General features: G+C 33.2%; 2 protein-coding genes across 4 annotated transcripts in view; one reads left to right on the top strand and one right to left on the bottom strand.

Moving 5' to 3' along the window:
* Positions 1–14,662, top strand: part of LOC140056701 (gamma-2-syntrophin-like) — a 34,830-nt gene extending 20,168 nt beyond the window's left edge. Inside the window, exons 5-20 of one of the 2 annotated variants that reach the window (XR_011846806.1) lie at positions 1,097–1,154; positions 1,715–1,758; positions 2,605–2,646; positions 2,885–2,969; positions 3,253–3,323; positions 3,806–3,933; positions 4,379–4,508; positions 4,912–4,950; positions 5,082–5,195; positions 7,042–7,113; positions 7,505–7,654; positions 8,506–8,598; positions 9,281–9,391; positions 10,175–10,309; positions 10,437–10,717; positions 14,189–14,211. Coding sequence is in view for 1 of the 2 variants with exons in the window: in XM_072102167.1 (XP_071958268.1) it covers positions 1,097–1,154; positions 1,715–1,758; positions 2,605–2,646; positions 2,885–2,969; positions 3,253–3,323; positions 3,806–3,933; positions 4,379–4,508; positions 4,912–4,950; positions 5,082–5,195; positions 7,042–7,113; positions 7,505–7,654; positions 8,506–8,598; positions 9,281–9,391; positions 10,175–10,291 (1,254 nt within the window). In the remaining variant the exon portion in view is untranslated. Of the gene's footprint in view, positions 1–1,096; positions 1,155–1,714; positions 1,759–2,604; positions 2,647–2,884; positions 2,970–3,252; positions 3,324–3,805; positions 3,934–4,378; positions 4,509–4,911; positions 4,951–5,081; positions 5,196–7,041; positions 7,114–7,504; positions 7,655–8,505; positions 8,599–9,280; positions 9,392–10,174; positions 10,310–10,436 lie in introns of both variants that reach the window. The other variant, XM_072102167.1, reaches the window with a different exon arrangement.
* On the bottom strand, positions 12,303–20,276 carry LOC140056722 (uncharacterized). Of its 2 annotated transcripts, none has more exons than XM_072102194.1 (6): positions 20,041–20,276; positions 18,129–18,373; positions 17,528–17,599; positions 16,825–17,070; positions 16,173–16,400; positions 12,303–15,546 (listed from the first exon to the last, which is right to left on the bottom strand). In XM_072102194.1, exons 1-6 carry the CDS (start codon positions 20,052–20,054, stop codon positions 15,422–15,424), a joined length of 930 nt encoding a protein of 309 aa, XP_071958295.1. In that variant the 5' UTR covers positions 20,055–20,276; the 3' UTR covers positions 12,303–15,421. The 2 variants fall into 2 exon arrangements, with proteins under 2 accessions (XP_071958295.1, XP_071958303.1); XM_072102202.1 differs by having other exon boundaries at positions 12,327–15,546; positions 16,825–16,935; positions 20,041–20,274.
* Positions 20,277–20,486: the final 210 nt, after the last annotated feature.

Below are 20,486 nucleotides of genomic sequence, written 5' to 3'. Positions count from 1 at the left end.
TTGTAAACAAAACATATTTTTCAAAACTTAATATTGGAAGGTTCCAGTCATTCTTAAGATTTCCAGAGACTCCAGAGGAACGTTGAATGGTCTGCAGTAGTCCTGTTAAGAATTCATGAAGACCACTAAGATATTTCCAGCGACTAAAAAGTAATTGTGTATAATTTAGAGATTCCAGTGATGTCTAACCTCCAGAACAATCCTATTAAGCGTGTACCTTATTTCCGAAAGATGCTCTATATTCTGTAACTGCAAACATGACCTTCTTATCCAAGAAGATGTGATTATATTGATAAAGTGCTATCTGAAATATACCTGTTAGAAAGCATCAATATAAATGAAAAATAAACAAGGAAAGATTTGCAACAAATTAAAGACGAAATGCAATATGTTTGGTGTATATTAAACCTGAGTGTATTACCGGTCAAATTGCCCGTAGTCTGAAAACCTAGATGTTGCTGGTATGATGTCGATGAAGATATAACTGTTTATTAAATCCTTAGGGAATAAGACTGGGATGAATATCAGTCACGGAGGAATTTAAACATATAACATGTTTTCTTGCATTTCATTTATTGTATCATATTTTCATTTTTCTATACTTTATTTAATTTATTAAAGTAAGAATTTCATTTTATTTTAAACTGTTAAACTATCTCACAACAATACCCTAGTGCAGCCTACAAAGTTTAGGTACCTGGAAATTCTGATTTTGAGAATCTATATTGAATAGATTGTGTTGTTTGTAGAATACATGTTAATACAGTACATTCAGTTTATTAAAGTGACAATTTTATTTTAAGGAACAGTAAACTATCTCAGGTTTGTTTACAGAGGTTACATGCCTGGAAAGTCTAAACTCTGTCTACACAATAAAGCTATAGTTTGACAAAACAAGTGTGATGTGCCGAAATATGGTAGTGATATGACTGACATCATCATATTTTTTGGTCACATAACATTTGATAGTGTTGTAGACAGAGATTAATTCTGATTCGATTTTTGTTATTATCATATGTTTAATACAATTGTTTATAATAAAACTGTGTCCATTGTTCCAAAATTGAAATTGTATACATTTTTGTTGTCTTTATAGGGAGGTTCGGAGCACAATATTCCAATTTTAGTTTCTAGAATATTCAAAGGGCAAGCAGGTAAGTTTTCTTTGATGTCAAAAGGTCAGCTAGTTTAGTTAGCAAAAACGGTGGCCAAAAGATTTTACACAGTAGCTTCACTTAATGACGATTTTTTACCTTTTTCTTTAAAAAAACCCCATATAAAAATCCATTGCAGGTTAAAGGCTTACTTAAGCCCTGTAATGTATGTGTTGAAAATATTAATATTTCGTTTGATTGTTATAGATTTTTTTTTTTATTTTAAAGTAACTATTTTTAGTATTTTATTATTATCTTCCATCCTGTATGTGGCTGGTTCCATGCAATGATTACAATTTTAAAAAACCGCAGTATTCTGTACATTTTATCTATAGAAAAGGCTTGGGTCCTTTTTATTAATAACTGATTGGTTTGTAGAATATAATGAAACACCATCAATATCAGACAATCCGAAACTATCAAAACAGCAAGAGGAATACCATTATAGTAATACCGGGATTGTTATGAAATGAATATTGTATTACACAATCTATACATATAATCCATAGATTACTATTTCATTTTAAAATAAATTCTGTTTTTCTGTTGTTCTCCCACAGCGGATTGCAGCGGTAATCTATATGTTGGCGATGCTATCCTCAAGGTATGCCTCTGGCTGTTTCTCTTACCTACTTTTGCTATTAAAATGAATTTTTAGACTAAAATGTTGATTTAAATTAACTAGTACACTGAAATATAAGTATGTAGTTTGAATCATTGATAATTGTATATGACAATTTCAACATTTTTTTTCTTTCTTTGTGAAATTGAAATTAGAAGAATGTTTTTGTTGATGTGCGTCTCCTACTATTCCATTTTAATATGCATTATTAAACCCTAAAATCTACTTGTATTAATGTAGCTGCTGCTAAAAATTATATTTCATAATAACCACAATCTGGATCTTATATAATATGACCATAGATACATGTGTTATAATTATGTATTTTCTGTCAAACACAATATAGTAATATTTGTTTATTGGCCAAAATACTACTACTAACACTATGTGAAAGAATTCATGTATGCAGGTGACTAGGGTAAAGGTTATTAAAAAATTAAATATAATATAATTATGTATTTTCTATCAAACACAAATATATGGTAGTAATATTTGTTTATTGGCCAGCAATACTAATTACACTGTATGTGAAAGAATTCATGTATGCAGGTGACTAGGGTAAAGGTTATTGAAAAATTAAATATAATATTATGTGTTTTCTATCAAACACAAATATAGTAATATTTGTTTATTGACCAGCAATACTAATTTATAAGTATTTAAATAATTAATAGCTAAAATCAAATTCAATGAAATACACTGTATGTGAAAGAATTCATGTATGCAGGTGACTAGGGTAAAGGTTATTGAAAAATTAAATTGAAAATTATGAAAATATTATATCATATAATGTATTATTAATAGAAAATATCTCAATTGTTTTTACAGGTAAATGGAATAAGCATTGAGAATAACACACACGATGATGCTGTAAGTACTAGACTTATTTATTTTTTCTTTAAATTGGCGGAAGGGAAAAACGGTTCAGGCTGAAGCTACATTCACAGGAGTACGGTGCTTGATTGTTAAATTATGGAAAATCATATCATAATTGAACGACGTTGTCTTCTATTTGATTTTTAATGTAGTTATATACCCATAAATTAGAGAAAGGGATGTTTTATGTAAAAATATTAAAATGATACATTTTTTTTATATTTTTGTAAAGGTTACAGCTTTAAAAAACGCTGGTGCTGAAGTTATCCTGACTGTCAGACATTTCAGAGCGGCAACGCCTTATCTACGTCAAGGAGGTGAGCATTTGTTTTAGATAGCATTACTTAGCCTAGTGGTTTCACTTATCACAAATGATGCTTAGCAAATTGATCTTTCTGTAAAAGAGATATTCCTTGTGATTGGTCAAATCACTTGTTTAGTCCAGATGCATTGCTAGTCCATGCTTTTCTATACTTTTCCATAGTGTGTCATTCTACTATTCCAATGATATCCTCCCTTTTTATTGGGTACCAGGAGGTATCATGATTAAGAGGTACAAACATACATAATGCATTTTCATGTTAATTCTATTTTCTTTAGTGAAAAAACCACCTGATATAGAGGAGGAAGATGAGAGGATTGGTCAGTCTAATGGAGATCCAAATTGGCAGGTATGTGGTAATGACACCCTGGCGCATAACATGCTTGCTTATGTTTAGGCTCAAATCATAACTCTGTCACTGCAACAGGAACTTTCTCACAGCCAAAAGCAGTAACACAAAACCAACATGGTTTAAAAAGTGTGTTTCCCATATCATTGGCAAGTTAGTTGACTGAATATAAGTGTGTATAAGTATAGATATCTTGTATTAGATTCATTTCATGCATTGCCTTTTTAAATATTTTACTGATAGTAGGTAGTTAACCACATCTTGCATATTCCAACTTAAACTCCAATTTTGCACACCCAAACTACAATTTTACACACTCAAACTCCAATTTTGCACGCTCAAATGCCAATTTTACACGCTCAAACTCCAATTTAACACACTCAAACTTCAATTTTGCATGCTCAAACGCCAATTTTGCACACTCAAACTTTTGACTACACTCATTGTTAATATTATTGAATCATTTTTATTGTGCATTGCAGACCAGGCCACTTGCAGACAAGACAAGAGAATCCCCTCCAAAGCCTCAGAAGACCTGGGTAGATCTGTTTTCTATTCCACTTTTTATGGCTCGCTTATCAAGATATCAATTTGGATCTGATAGGCTTAGGTAACTTATTTTTTATCAATTTAGGTGGAAATAATTTACAATAATAATAATCTCATTTTGTTTTAAAAATTTTTTTTACAATTACAATAAAAATGTAGGCCTATGTGGGTCATTTTTCAACGTCTTTATGTATATTTACCACCTGTGCCCTAATCGTCCCTGTCTAGATAGTTTTCTATTCCGTGCCTAGCTTACCTGGATAAACCGATAATAGCCCATGCTCTCTAGAGGGAGGGCTTAGATACGAAAAAATGTAAGTTCCTAGAACACCCCTGTACCATAATAGACTGGTCAGCAACCATGCCCTTATGTGGGGACTTTTCCAACGTATCATTTCTTTTCGTAACATGAACTTTTTACTACAGTTATTATATAAAAAAAAATAAAAATCATCAATTTTGAATTTCAGAATTCACAAACGCATTGTACATTTTTCTCGTTGTAGGCCTAATGCATTTGAGCTGTGTTCTATGGATGGCTTAGCCGCTGGTGTTTTTCAATGTGAGGATGAAAAAGAACTGCAAGATTGGGTCAAAACAATCTCAGCACATATTGCAACTCTAAATGCACAATCAGTAAGACGTATTTTTATTTCCAATGTAGCTAGGTTGCAGTTATTAGCTTGTTTGTTATATCAGCCTTGATCGCACTATTTTGGCCAAAATTAACCAAGCCTCCTAAAAAACTACAATATAAACACTGGTTACAATTCCACCAAGCCCCACCACTGCCTGCCCTAAACAACTTACCATGTTAACAGTTTGATTAAAAGTTTGAATGACTTGTGCTAGGTAGGAGAAGATACTGGTTGGTCCGAGAGGTTGGTGTCGAAAACAGTTCTTGGCAATATACCTTACACTTTAAGATATCAGTGCAGTGATCAGGGAACTGAACCACTATTAAACATTATTTCATATAATTATATAAGTTATTATTTTTATAAAACTATTTTCCATTTATTTTTTCTACTATTTTCAGATGAAGATTTCAAATGATTTGTTAAAGCCACATGATCAAGTAAGTACCAATTTATTCTATAATCTTAAAATTATTATGAAAATAGTTTTAATCAAATTGAATATTTATTGCTGAATGTTATGTGAATACCGCACTTATATTTCATGCTTTGCTATGCTTTATTTTTTTAGATTCTCCATATGGGATGGGTGAGTGAGCGGCAGACGAGTAATCAAAGAAGCCCCTGGAATCACAAATACTTAGCTATAAGAGGTTCAGATTTACTAATATTTAATACACCTCCTGTAAGTATAATGTATGCTAGTCATCATATTGTAATAATTTTCATATACTGCAGAAAAATAAAACTTATAATATTAGGAGACTTTTTAAAAGCATGGGCAAACCATAGGGGGTGTGCTATAATTTGTTTAAACACATCCATAAAGGGCACTATTTAAAAAATCTTGGGAATCAGCATCTAAAGTAACATTAGAACATTTTTCACGCTGCTGCTCTAGCCCGCTACGTCCCATATAAGCAGCAGTTATAGTTCTAAGGACAGACAGTTTTGTGAAAATGGAAACTCCACTATGATTTATTGATTCCAGCTGCTACAGTAGACCCAAAAAACGTCTGGGAAAGAGTCTATTAGGACATGTCATGCTAAAATTACAAATCCCTAAGCATTTCTGGTATATTCACTGTCAGATATTCATTGAATTATTATCAAAACAGTCCATTAAAGTTTGTGTTTGTAATAGGATACTTCACAATTGAAATATCTAGGGTGATGAAGTGACCCCCAGATTTGACCTTAGCAATAAAATTAACTAAAGTGACAGAAATTGAGTATTCACTTCTGTAACAAAAAAATAATATTTATTCACATATAAAACAAGCACGAATGTGCAATACTCGGGGTACAGCGAAAGAAGCTGTATACAGACGTATACAGTTAGAAAGTTAAAGAAAAATAGGTTTCGCCAGGGCTCGAACCGGGACCTTCTGCGTGTTAAGCAGACTTGACAACCACTACACTACGAAACCTCTTACATTGAAATTGTGGGTTACAGAAAGTTTTTTAATCCATTTAAATTACAAATAAATGGTAATAAGCACAAAGCAAAATAAACATGTGTAAAAGTGATAATTACCGATTACACAAAATAAGTATTTTAAAAAATAATAATAAGATATACTGTGTATAATTATCATATTGCGTATACAGTACTTTTCACCATAAAGTTTAAAAAAAAAGGTTTAGCCCGGGCTCGAACCAGGTACCTTCTGCGTATTGAGCAAACGTGATAACCACTAAGCCAAGAAGCCGCATATAACCATATAACTACATAACGCTGTGGTGTGTGTCACACATTGTGGATTCTTAATTAAACAAATTAATTAACAAAAAATAAAAAATCCGGCTCTATAGCTTTGAGGACATGTCCCTGTAGTATGTTCATGCCAAATCCCAGCTCAATACTACAACTAATAAGGGAGGAGTAGTACTTTAAAAATCCCACTTTTTACTCAATAGTGTCCAGATGGTGGAGGAGAAAATGAGTAAGTACTAGACTCGGGTACCCCGAGTAAAAAGAAAAGAAACCCAAAAACCATTAAACCATTGTCTGACAGACAATTTAAGTATTTGTTGCTTTAAATTACATTTTTTCAGGTAAAATAACTATTATGTGACAATAAAATGACACATTCAAAAACATTTGAAATAAAAAATATTTTTCAATAAGTGAGCAGCGTTTTTTGTAAGAAATATTTCTTGTTCAATTTGTTAACCAGAATTTTTTTAAAGCAAACTTTATAAAAGCATGGCCAAACCATAGAGGGTGTGCTACAATTTGTTTAAAAAATATCCAAACATAGGGGGCGCAATTTACAAAATCTTGTGAATCAGCAGCATCTATAGTAAATAATACATTGGGACATTTTTTTCGATTTTATTAACCAAAAGTAGATCCTTATATGTACCCATTATCGGAGTGTTTAAATTTTTGTTTGTATATCCAATACAATTGTGAAAAACTGTAGCCTTATAGGGAGACAGAAGATAACTATATTAAATATTGCAAAATGGAATGCCAGAAATTTGTTGAAGGAAAAACGTTGAAAATAGAATTGACTTTTTTTTAGGTAAATACACAAGAGTGGTTACAACACGAAAGATGTTACAAGCTTTCAGAAATCATGTCTAGAGTTTATAAGGTAAATTTTAAAGTCCGCAAACTTTAGTAAAGGCATGTTCAACATTTTATAAGTTAAATTTAGTGTTTACCTCAATAGTATTTTACTATGCTTGATTACATTAGTGACCTTTTGTTGTGATAATGCACCAACCCAACTATGCAGCTATTAAGTCCAACAGTGATGCCGTTCATGTTCCTGAACAAAATGACTTTATGACTCAACAGCTGCATAGTGAGTAACACATTGTAGCTTTTGTCTCAATATACACAATTATTTTTATATTAATTCTGAGATTAAAACAATGCTATTTGAACCCCCCTTGTTGTATTTTGTTCTTTGTACACGATTTGAAATACAATTAAACATATTAATTAATAGTCTTTAAAATATGTTCCTTCGTTTTCCATAGGATGTAGAATTGCTTGACGAGCGGCCATATTGTTTTGGAATTGAAGCTGGTGAGGATAGCCATTATATGAGTACGGAAACAAGAAGAGAGATGGCAGTGTGGCATAGTGCAATACACCAGGCTTCTCACGCAGCTGTTATTAGACTTAGGGTACGTTCCTCTCTAGTTCACTATATAACTAAATTATATCTTTCCATGTTTTTTTTAAATGTTTAGATGTTTAATAATAGTCGAGGACCCCTTCTGAAACAAGCTTCCCAGCTTAAAGGGTTATCCTCTGCTATTCCATAACAGTATAATTATATAGTTTTTGTATGATTTTGTTAATTTCAAGCTATAATGTATTGTATTTTGTATTTTATGGATAGCAATAAATATTACAAACAAACAAACCACCACAACAATTATACATAGAGGAGGGATCATGTCAAAATGTCTACTTCAATTACTGCAGTAACTATATTTTCTTGCTGCTATAACTTATTTTAGTTTGTTTCAATGTAAAAAATGATTAGGCAGATAAAGCATCTCCAACAAGCAGTAACTGCAGTAGAATAGTTTTAATATGGTCCCTAAGGATTTCCATATTGAAAAGTTCTCTAAGGATTTACCTAGTGTGATTGGTTACAGCCACTGAAGGTGTTTTAAATAATTAATGAAACTTATGCCCTGGTAACACAAGATCTTATTTATTAGGAAGTAGATGGATGGAGTATGTCACAAGAAAGAGGGTCTAGGCCCAAAATTAGATAGGTGTCACTTGAGCCCCGTCTACACTATCAAACTAATTTGACCAAAAAAAAAGTGTGATGTGCCCAAATATTATCATGTACATATATAGGCACATACATTTTGTCAAGTTTGATAGTGTAGATAGAGCTTTAAATAGGTAGAAGAAAATAAATTGACTGAATTCACTGTTATATTTTATAAGTTCATCATCTTGGTTGGATATATTTTCAATTTTTTTGTTAAACTTTGTTTGTTTTCTAATTTACTAGAACAAAACTTATGGCTGTACGTGGAGAAGGAAAGTAGTCGGTTTTACGCTGGACTTTGAAACTGGTTTTACGTTATTTGATGCCCAAAATAAGGTTAGTTGATCTTCAGTATTGTGCATTTATTTTTAACTTTAATTTAGTTCATGTCTTTTTAAATTGTACATTGTATTAATAGGGAGTTTTCGCAATCTTGCGAATACGATAACGAAAACAGATACGTCACGCACACGTATTCGTTTTTCGTAAGCCAGTAAAAATCTGTTTCGCATGGCAACGAAATATTGAGGGCGTCGTCCAAAATATGACTGCGGTAAATTTGAGCGAAGCACGTGTTGCTTGGTGCTTAGCTGCCTAGGCCAAGCGTAACATCAAAGCGAGTGAGGACTTTAAAAAACTGCTATTTATCAAAATTGACCTGGTATTTTAGTAAATTACTTTCAATAAATCTATAATTATATTATAATCATGAATAATTCCTGATTCAAATGCAACGTGTGCAAAATAGATCAAAAACTATACTCGTTTTGTAGTTACGAATATGACTGGTGATATTCGTCAACACGAATAGGCTTTACGAATATGAAATGGGGATCAGCTCAAAACTTTTACAAATGTGTGACGTATCCGTTTTCGTTATCGTATTCGTAAGGTTGCAAAACTTCCCTATTATTATATATACGCATTTATCAAATAGTATATAGCAAAAAAGACAACACAAAACTATGTCTTCTACTCTATTCAGATTGATCAGCAGTTATAATTTTCTTTCTTTTAGGCTGCTCTGTGGACATACAAATTTTCACAACTAAAAAGTTCATCAGATGACGGGGCATCTAAAGTCAAGCTGCATTTTGTTGCTACTAATAAAAGTACAACTGAAGTCCAGGTATGAATATAGTCGTATAGGGCCAGTAAATCAGTTTTCTTTACTGAACCAAATTCAACGGAATGGAGTTGTGGCTTAGTGGTTAAGATGCTCGGTTGCCGATCCAAGGGTCCTGGATCCAAATCCTGTAATATGTCAGGATTTTTTTTCATGGCAGAAAAACAACTCCACACCCAATAACTTGTTTAAAGCTTTGTCTACACTATCAAACTTTATGTGACAAAAACAATGTGATGTGCCCATATATGGACATGATGACGTCATATTACTACCATATTTGGGCACATCACTTTTTTAGTAGTCAAACTAGTTTGATAGTGTAGTCAGAGCTTAAGACTTTGGTTATATACAGCATCTTGTATATGTTTTGTCATTGTCACTTTTAAGAAGGATAGTGAATGAACTCGAATAAATGAATATGGTTATCCAATTTGCATAATGATAAAAAAAAAATCTTGGTAATTTGTCAAACAAAATAAAATAAACAAAATAAAGATTATTGTTTGTATGAAATTTCTGTAAACAGTTGACTGGCCAAATGGGCAAGTTACTTAGAGATCTTGCAGGCCCGAGATCTCATGAGTATGTCTTGTACATTAATGGTCCCATGTTGTTTATTCTTTTTTTAGCCTTTTAAACAAAATGTTATTTAATATCATTTCCTTGTACCTGTCCCTAGAATAATTATTATGTCTTAATATTATTGTTTCTACCTTTTTTTCTTGTTTACTCTATTATTATGCACGATTAATAATGTAACTATTGTTATAAATTTTTCTTCAGGAAATAGAATGCCCAAATCTTAGAAAATTACTTCATTGCATGCATGCTTTCATCTCCGCCAAGTTGGCATGCCTCGATCCAGTATTTATGAAAAGTGCGTCAGATATTCAACGGTAGCAGGACTCAAATAACAAGGTAAGTTTAAAAGTTTAACTTTCATTTTTCTTTTTCATGAAACTAAAAATCCCAATGCATGTCCAATAAAAGCAATACATTAAAAAGAGTTCCTTTGTCTTTATTTCTTCTAATTTCACTTTTACAGATTTGTGGGTTTTGTCAACCACAACAAGCGTAAAAACAAAATATAAAATGGTTGAGTATGGAAAAAATTGAGTATTCATCTTTACATAGGATTGTGTATGGTAGAATAATATTGGTTTTTTAATGGTAAAATTTGGTTGTGGGAAAGTTTGATCAATTTTTTTTTTTTGGTTCAAAGGTTATGTCTACCTGGTTCTGTCAGGAATACTTTGTCAGGCATGACACTGAGTGACGTCTTGAGGTCTGAGAACATCAAACGTCTGATGTCACTCACACAACCTGGTGAGGATTTCCTCAAAATAAATAATTGTTATAGGTAAAATCAGTGTTTTAAACACAAGTTACCGGAGAATTAACACATTACCAATACATTCTCAGGACAAACGTACACAAAGAGAGTCTTTCAAGTCGTTCGCATAAACAGTTCCACGTTGCATATACGTATGTCGTCCTTACAACTTTACAAAATTCTGTGTTTATTTGTTTTAAACCGAAAGCCCTTTGAAGTATTTACGATTTTCTTTCCATCCAGGGTAGTAGATTCCATGTTTTCATTCCAATCATGGCTGTGTTTTTTCCATCATTACAATACATCATTCCTAAATATTATTAGACAACGTTTATTTCATTTACAAATTTTGTTTTAATGTAATAAGTTATTCACTTATTAGTTACTGTAGTTAAAATGTTTATATTTCAAAGTTGGATCCAACTGGATCAGTCTTTGCTTGATATAACAAAAGCAGAGACTTATCCAGGGTTTTATGTAAGAGAAAGCTAAATAGAGGGTATTTTTATTTATTATTAAATGAGGGTGACCCAAAACAGCTGAGACTGACATGCATGGGGTCCTTCCATAGATACAGATTCGTAAAAAGCCCTTAACTTATTAAAATGTTGGATAAAGCGGACACGGCCATCTCTGGATCTGACTATGTTTTCTCATTAGATGTAGAGAAATGGTTACGCAATTGCCCTATGAAGTATAGTATATGTTGTATAATTTTTGTACATTCTTTAAAATTTACAAATTTAATTGCTGTTTTTTTATTGTGTAGATATTAATTAATTATTTGATACAAATTTAGCATTAATTTTAAAGCTATTATAATTAAAATAAATGTATTTTTTATTGATTTAAAATTTATACTAAAATATGATTACCTTGAATTGAAATTTCCCCATTGTGACAGAAAGGACTACATTAGTTAAAAACGCAAATCAAACTCTTGTAAACGCGAATATATCTCTTGTAAACGCGAATATATCTCTTGTAAACGAGAATATATCTCTTGTAAACGAGAATATATCTCTTGTAAACGAGAATATATCTCTTGTAAACGAGAATATATCTCTTGTAAACGCGAATATATCTCTTGTAAACGCGAATATATCTCTTGTAAACGAGAATATATCTCTTGTAAACGAGAATATATCTCTTGTAAACGCAAATCAAACTCTTGTAAACGCGAATATATCTCTTGTAAACGAGAATATATCTCTTAAACATAATGCAACTTTGAGACTCCATAAACCCCATGAGAAAAAGTCTAAGGAATAAAGCAATATAGTTTAGTAATGCAAGATTCACTGTGTTACATAAAGTATGTTTTAAGTAATGTTGAAAGATAGACTCGACGCATTTGGTTGCTGCCGTCCTTCTCGAGCACCACGGTAATAGCACAACAAATGGTGGAGACATCTTAATGTTATTACTTTAATTCCTTTTTAGAACGACATTTAGGCATACAGCAAAACCATACTTTAGTGTTTATTCGCCATCCAAATATTTAAATAACAGTGAATAGGTTGTTGTAAAGGAAGCAATTAGAAACACAATACCTATTGTTTTTTTTTTTATTACTTTATTCAAATATAAACACTGTGGTTTTACAGAAACACCACATCAACTAGGATTTCCACTAGGTATTAAAGAATATCTATTCTTAAAAAAATATGATTGGGATTCTGTTTGATTTTCAGAAATTTAAAATGAATGTAATAAATTCAAAAATCAGAAATACACCGACAGAGGGCGCGCTATTAAATATTTTGGCCAGTATTAAACATACAGATGACTTTTGTGTGTCGATTTTCTTTTAAATTGGTAGTCTATTTACCAACTGTACGATAACTTGAAATGTTTAGACGTCATCGTGCAAACAACAAACAAACGAGGAAATTATACTTAGCATTTCGTCAAGTTAAAAATACACCATGATTGCGAGAAATTTAATCAATAAACCTTGAATTTCAAATTAATTAATTTATAAATTTATGAATTGATAATGTAGTAGAAATGTTTCTAGTTCGTTAATATGCTTTCTTATCCCAGAGGGTTTTAGAAATCATGATTTTTTTTTCTTAGAACCCATACCTACAAAACTTTAAGCTTCATTGTTCCTATTTGGATGCAACGTATCACATCGTTTGACCAATCACAAGCGACAGTTGGGATGGTCCAGGTCCATCGCGCCGCGATTGGCTAAATCACTTGCGGTGCAGTTACGTCCTTGCGTGCAAGTAGAAGTCACGAGTGATGTGAGAACATCAATAGCAACATTATATTATTGAGATTTGTCTATACTATCAAACTTTATTTAACAAAACAAAATGTGATGTGCCTATAATGTCGTATCACTACTAATGTTTGGGCACACCACACTTTTTTTTGTCCATCTAGTTTGATAGTGTAAACAGAGCTTTAGATTGCTTGCACATTATACTACATAAATAACGCAGGGTGTATATTAATAGCTGGATAAACGAAAGTTGTGTAGCTTATTTGCACATAGTTGCGGACATCATCAATCAGAATGTTATTGTTTTATTGAAAGTTTGTTTTTGGTCTAGGTAAAAGTAACAGATTCTAGATTTCAATTGTGTTCTCTAAACATTAATTTGCTGTTGGATGAGTATGAATAAAAAAAAAAATAAATAAAAAAAATAAATTAAAAGCAAAGTGATTAAGAAATATTCAATTAATATAATATTTTTGTAATCGTATTTATCGTAACTCATCAACAGAATTTGGATTGAAGGCTAGTAATTAGCTGTTTTAACAGTTTTGGTTCCAGGGCTGGCATTTATCAGTCAAAATAGTTTAAAAGTGCTTAAGTGAAAAACTGAGACTTTATTTTATCACTTTGTTCTTTTATCTTAACCAAAAAGATTTTGCGTTAAAATATTTGCTTATACGTTATTTTGAAACTGACTTAAGTAAATTCATTGACTTAAAAAAAAGTTAAGATGATTTTTTATTTTAAGCACTTTTTCTAACCCAAGAACTTTACAATTTAACAATAACGAACTGCATTATTCAATGAAATACTTGTTTGTTCTGGACTTACTTACTTACATTATAATCGTGTTAGGCGTCCTCCTTTTGTAATCAACCTAACCCATTGTTTTCTGTTAAACCACTGGCGGACAAAAGCAGTTTGTTAAAGACCCCTTCCCTGCAATTTTGGACGTTTTTTGGAAAATAATACATATATATCACTTTAAAAACATTAAACCATGTCATTCCTTGTCTTAAATGTACGTTTTATGGTAAATTATGATAAAAAGTGCAAAATAAATTATATTAATTGTTGTAATTTTAGTTAAGATAAATTGATTTTTCCATCTTTACCGTTTAAGCATTAATTCAGTATTCACTAACTAACTGTACATAATGTATTTTATTCCATTAGTATAGGATATTTTTAATTGTATCGCGACTATTAAGATTTTTGTTTGTTTTCTATATAGATTTTAGGTTGGCGGTATGGTGTGTAAATTGAATCTACTTGTTTAGCTTCTGTGTTTGATACATAACCGTTTGTACGGTTAAATTAAATTCTGTTCATGTTTTGATCCAAAACAAGGAACCTTTGCTATTTTACATAATTGTTTTTCATGGTAAGCTTAATGATTCATCTATAGGGTGACATATAGACATTTCAAAGAGTCTTTTAAAGGGAATATTTGCAATAAATTATACGTTTCAACTTTTTTTTATAATTAAAAACGTTCTTAAGTTAAAACAAAATACAGTAGATTGTCATGGTAAAATAAAACAGAACGGGAGTAAAACTAAAACAAAATCTATTGTTATTGAATAAAAGTAAAAAAAAAAAACACCTTTATCATGAGAAATTGTAAATACCCGGGTATATATTATTTTTAGAAAACTGTTGGTAATAAAAAAAATGTATTTAATAAAGTTTGGTTATTGAAACTGTACCCAGTTTAAAACGATTTTTATATATTTTTATAATTAGTTTCGATGTGATCGTATCAGGTACAAATGGGTTAAAGTTTACATAAAGGGAAATGGTTGTCAGCTTATAGTAGAGTATAGGTGATCCAGTGGCAATCACAAGACTGGCGATTAGAAAAAAATCGAGAAATACAGATATGTTATTTCTTCCTGCTAAATATACAAATGTTACATTAAATTCTATACGTTTCATTAATTATATACAGGCAGTATGATCGTCCAAACAATTAGAGGAAATAATCATATGCTTAGCAAAGGCCTTACACAATATATAAATGTCTACTTCCTGAGAATACAAAAGTTAAACTTTTATCAATTTTTACTTAATTTTTTCAATTTCCTCAGCCTTTAAAAAAAAGAGAATTACCACATTCAGACATATTCACACACATACACCCGAACATAGACACAGCGATCTAGCGCCCGTTGAACGGTTACACACTCGTTTATCTTAGATACAGTATTACTTGCCCGAAGTCTCTAATCTTTCCAGCTCAAGTATACGTATGGAACGCCATGTGTGCCAAGATGTTTATCTTTTTACCAATTAAAGCGATAGCCTATGATCATAGCTGCAACTACAGTACTGTACACCTAAAATGTTCTCTACAATAATAGCCCCTACTTTTTGTCTTGTGTAGGTTTTCCCGGCCGATGAATCGTGGAAGAGACTACTGAGCATTTTCTTGTGGTTTAACGTAGGCCTACATTAAGTTTGTACTTCAAATCGCTGGGCAATCATGCTCGTCCTCGCCCTCAAAGCAGTCTGCATGTCCATCACACACCCACACACGATTAACACAGTAGTTGTCGTCGCATATAAACGCCGTTCCTTCATCTCCACAGTCTGTAGGTAAAACAAGCCAGATTACTATTCAATAAACCTCATACACTGTATTTTGCCGGCCATATCCTCAACGGTGTACCGTACTCATCATTACACTGCCCTGCGTACTTATGCGCATTTAAGTTCGAATTACCCGTCTTGTTACTGATCAGTTAGTTAAGCGTGGTTCCCACTAGCGACGCAACGCAAGGACGTAACGCAACGCAAATGAATTGACCAATCACAAGCGATGACTTATTCGCTTGTGATTGCTAACTGTCTATAACTTCGCTTGTCATTGGTTAAAACGCTTGCGTTGCGTTTACGTCCTTGCGTTACGTTCTAGTGGGAACCAAGCTTACCGTTTTTTACGTTAACAGTATAAGCCATGGTTTCCACAGGACGAAACGCAAGAACGTAAGCGCAACGCAAGTTTGACAGATCACGAGGTAATGGATGATGATCTATCGCTTACGTCCTTGGAAACAAAGCACATAATGTTCCAACTAGAGAGGCAACACAAGGACGTGACGCAGCGCAAGTGATTTGACCAATTCCAGGCGATGGATTATGTCGTCATTGATCAACACTACCTGTGCGTCGACGTCCTTGCGTTGTGTCTCTAGTGGGATCCAAGCCTAACTTACCGCATAAGTATTCGTCACTGTGATCACCGCAGTTATCCACCGAATCGCATAGCACCTCGTTGGAGACGCAATTACCATTTTTGCATTTGTACTCGTTCATAACGTTACACTGCAATGCTGCTCCTGTGTGTTTCTTTAACTTTGTTATCAACGAAGAGGCAGCCGTTGTCACAACTTGTTTTTCCCTAATTATATTTGGAGGCGTTGACTGTGTAACGGTATTGTAGTCTGTCAATACAATATGTTTTTTCATTAATAAAATTCATCATATTTAGCAACTGAACACAATAGATGAGAAATAGTTTGTGTCCCTACTACTATACTAGGCCTATATTATATTATCTAGACTCTTGTCGAATCTAAAGTGTTGGTTTATGCGCATGCGTATTCATACTTTTGAAGTAATGTGCAACTTCCAGAAAGACTATAGAGGCAAACATTGGGTCGAAACATTACCCTAATTTGATTCAAAATCTGCTAAAAAAAGAACACAATTTGAGCACTAAAATCTCACGGAATTCATATATACCGGAACCATGAGCAATGTGTGATTCATTTGACTCCTCATTGGACGTAACTCTGACGCGCGCGTGCAATTATACCACCAATTACAAACGAAGGATTTTCTTTGGGTCACATTAGAGAAACTTACCACATCCACGCTCATCGCTGTTGTCGCCACAGTTATCAACGGTGTCACAGAAAGCTTCGTGGGCAATGCAATTACCGTTTTTACACGTCCATCCTTTACAGTGTTTCACGCCTGTTAGAATCGTGTAATAGTTGGTTAACAATGATACCGATGTAACCACTATCTCCACTTGTTTGGTTATGGGTGGTGATGATGTTGGTACACCTTGTTTTGCAGCAATTTTGTTTAATGTTGTTGTTAATGTGTCTGTAAAAATGTATAGATACACCAATTCAGGATTGTCATCAATAATGTAGTGAGTTAGTCGTGAACAAGTTGTCTTATGTGAAATGTGTTTGTGGTGGTTCTATTATTCAAATGATCTCCATGATTAAAGCTTGGTTCCCAATAAAGGCAACGCAGGGAACAAGACGCAACGCAAGCGAGTTAACAAAATTCCAAGCGACGGTAATATATCGCCTGTGATTGGTTAAATCACTTACGCTGCGTTGTTACGTCATTGTGCTGTGTCTCAAGTTGGGACCAAGTCTAAGTGGTCTGTTTGTTATTTATTTGCTATGGTGTTTCTATTTGTATGATTCAAGTGGTCTTAATTTAGAGGCTTTTGAAACGATTCGTTCCCACTAGGAATCAAAGTTTAAAGGAAGAAGAACATTTGTCAAATGGCAAGCGACGTCTTTTATAAGCCATCGGTCAATTTTACCTGATGAAAATTTCTCCGTATTTGCATCATCTGTCTTTGGTGCCATCGATAAGATGTCGAATTTTAGAACAACTGAAATCAAAGCAAAAAATACACTGTAAATAAACAATTAATTAATTATGTAACAGAAGGAAGGATCGGGTTAGCCGGCAATAGCTATCGATGCAACTTTCCAACCCCCGCGACGCAATGCGTGTCATTCCCCGATCGTGGAGACATAATGTAGAATATATTTTCCTGTTGGAATCTTGACTTCAGTCGCAGCGTCTACCATGAACGACAGAGGATGAGATGAAACAATACACCGGGGTAATATGTACACAATGGGGTAGGGGGGCGGGGCTTAGAGTACTGTATATGACCAGATATATAGATACTGGGCCTCCATTTTTTTTTAAAAGGCCTTATCTGAAAAGACTTTTTCATCATAACTACTACTGTTACGATCGAGTGGACCATTGAACCTGTGCCTACTATGATTTCTTACGGTTTGCCGCGCCCCTGCCATAATCGCTCGGCCTCTCGACTCGACTAGGCCCCTACCGTACTATATAGCACCGGCATGCACAAATCATATAATATCAATAATATCTATATTTACCTTCCAATATAAATACAGTAATACACACCACAAGTATTATGAACGCTATCAATATAAGATAGGTGGATGTCTTTCTCTTATAACGATGCTCAACCGATCGTTTAACCTGCTTCTTTGGATTGTTGACATCCTTCGACAAATACGGACGGCTCATAAACACACTGCTTACAGGCGATTCGACACCGTCGGAACAAGAGTATTCTCCGATAGAGTCGCTTTCAGACGCCTTCCAATCCATCAAACGTCTTTGTAAAAAATGACAACAAATTCTTGGGATAAAACTTTTAATGTTGGTGTGGTCAACCGCAAGTGAAACATTTTACAGGTAGCAGGACTTTATATACTATCTTTATTGGTAATCGAAACTCTTAAAGCGATATGTTTCGGTTTTTAAAATGAATGGTGAAAAAAGTGTGCAGTATCTCAAAGACATGCTCCAAACAATTCCAAGCGTGTTATCTAATTTGACTATTAATTACATACATACACGTTGATTGGTGGATCACTTTGTTTTTTTAATCGTAAACATCTAAATGACTAAAAGCTTTATTTCACTTTTATACTATTTTTAACGATTTGTTGTTGTTGGTTATGATATTGCACTGTTTTTTTCGAAACTACATTTTAACATATTGATATGAATGTCTCAGTGTGGGGTCCCCGTGGTAATGCATTATACCGTAGCATGTGTAGGCCTATCATGTGTCGTCGTGGCTTTTCCGGGTTTCTATAAGGTAAGTCGAAAGTGGAAGTGTTGGCTTCGAAGATACATTCTTGTATCCTTCAACTCCGGATACAATCGGAAAGATTGTCCATATATCATTGTCCCGAATGCAACCTATATCCCGAATTAGGTAGGCCTATGATGTGTTATTACAGTTTTACATTAAATCAAATTACAACAATAGTTTTTTTTTTAGAATATCACATTTTCGCCATTAATTACAGGTTTAAGTATTCCTAAACATCCGTGACGTAGGCCAAAAAGATACACTGTTTATCATGATTAATGAAGACATTTCTAGGAATCAGATTCATTAATTTGTAAATATAATGCTATGAGAGTTATAATGTATTGCAATTTGATATATATTGGACAACGTGTACAATACCTGTCTAATGTCACCCCAGCTTGGTTCCCACTAGAACGTAACGCAAGGACGTAAACGCAACGCAAGCGTTTTAACCAATGACAAGCGAAGTTATAGACAGTTAGCCATCACAAGCGAATAAGCCATCGCTTGTGATTGGTCAATTCACTTGCGTTGCGTTACGTCCTTGCGTTGCGTCGCTGGTGGGAACCACGCTTAACCAACCCTAACGACAACTAGAGTACCACTCAAGAACACTAACATTACGGGGAGGGGTCGGAGTATTCCTAGGGATAATTATAGGGATAGTTTTCGGATACCACGATAACCATCAGCCTTGGTTCATCCATATTAGGGTAAACCAGGAAAGAGTGACATTGCACTCGATTCCCTTAATTCCCTAACTCATGGCGAGTGGACCACTGAATGTGTGTCTTTTGTAAATCTAACATTTTTTTGCTATTGTAATATTTCTTGTCTGTTTTAATGTCAATTTTATAGTTTAGTTTTGTATGAATTTTATTTTAATTTAAAAAATTTGACATTTCTACATTTTAATGTTTCACTCGGATCTTAATTTGAATAAAGAATACTAATGTTTATAGAGGATCTCCTATTGAAGAACTGTTTATTGCAAAACGCTAGCCCGACCCGAACCATTACAATAGTCAGTATTTTATTACACCTTTTAATTGGCCAATTTGTTTACAACTAACATTATTTAAGTTCCTCTTAATCTACCACTGCGTTTGGAACACAGTTAGTGTGTCACATTAAAACGAAATGAAAAATATAACAGTATCATTGTAATATACACTTACATTGTGTCGTCCATTGTAAAATGTTGTGACCGCCTTGAGAAGAAAAATCACAAAGCAAAATTCAACAGAAAAACTCGCCGCATCATCTAAAAATCATCACTCAATTTCTCAGAAATGAAAGTATATTATTCCTATGTAGTTTAACAAACAGGATGTTGGATAGAAGGAGCGGCGGCCATTATAAATTCATATTGAGTAAACACGTCGCGGCTTATATATTATTACGGTAGGTTAATAACCCAAAGACGAAACTGTCACGTGATCCAACATGGTGACATGCATGTTTTAAAGATCAGATACGGTCATGAATTTAAAATATATTATCTGGTTAATCGTACATACAACAAATATATGTAACACAAATCAAGACGAACAAAACATGCATTTCCATTAAAATGGGAAAATACAAAATGTTTTTATAAAAGTCAGACAGACTTTTTTTTAGT

The sequence above is a fragment of the Antedon mediterranea genome, chromosome 1, assembly GCF_964355755.1.
Source record: "Antedon mediterranea chromosome 1, ecAntMedi1.1, whole genome shotgun sequence".
NCBI lineage: Eukaryota > Metazoa > Echinodermata > Crinoidea > Comatulida > Antedonidae > Antedon > Antedon mediterranea.
Note: the sequence above shows the minus strand (reverse complement) of the source record. Positions and strands in the feature narration are given on the sequence as shown.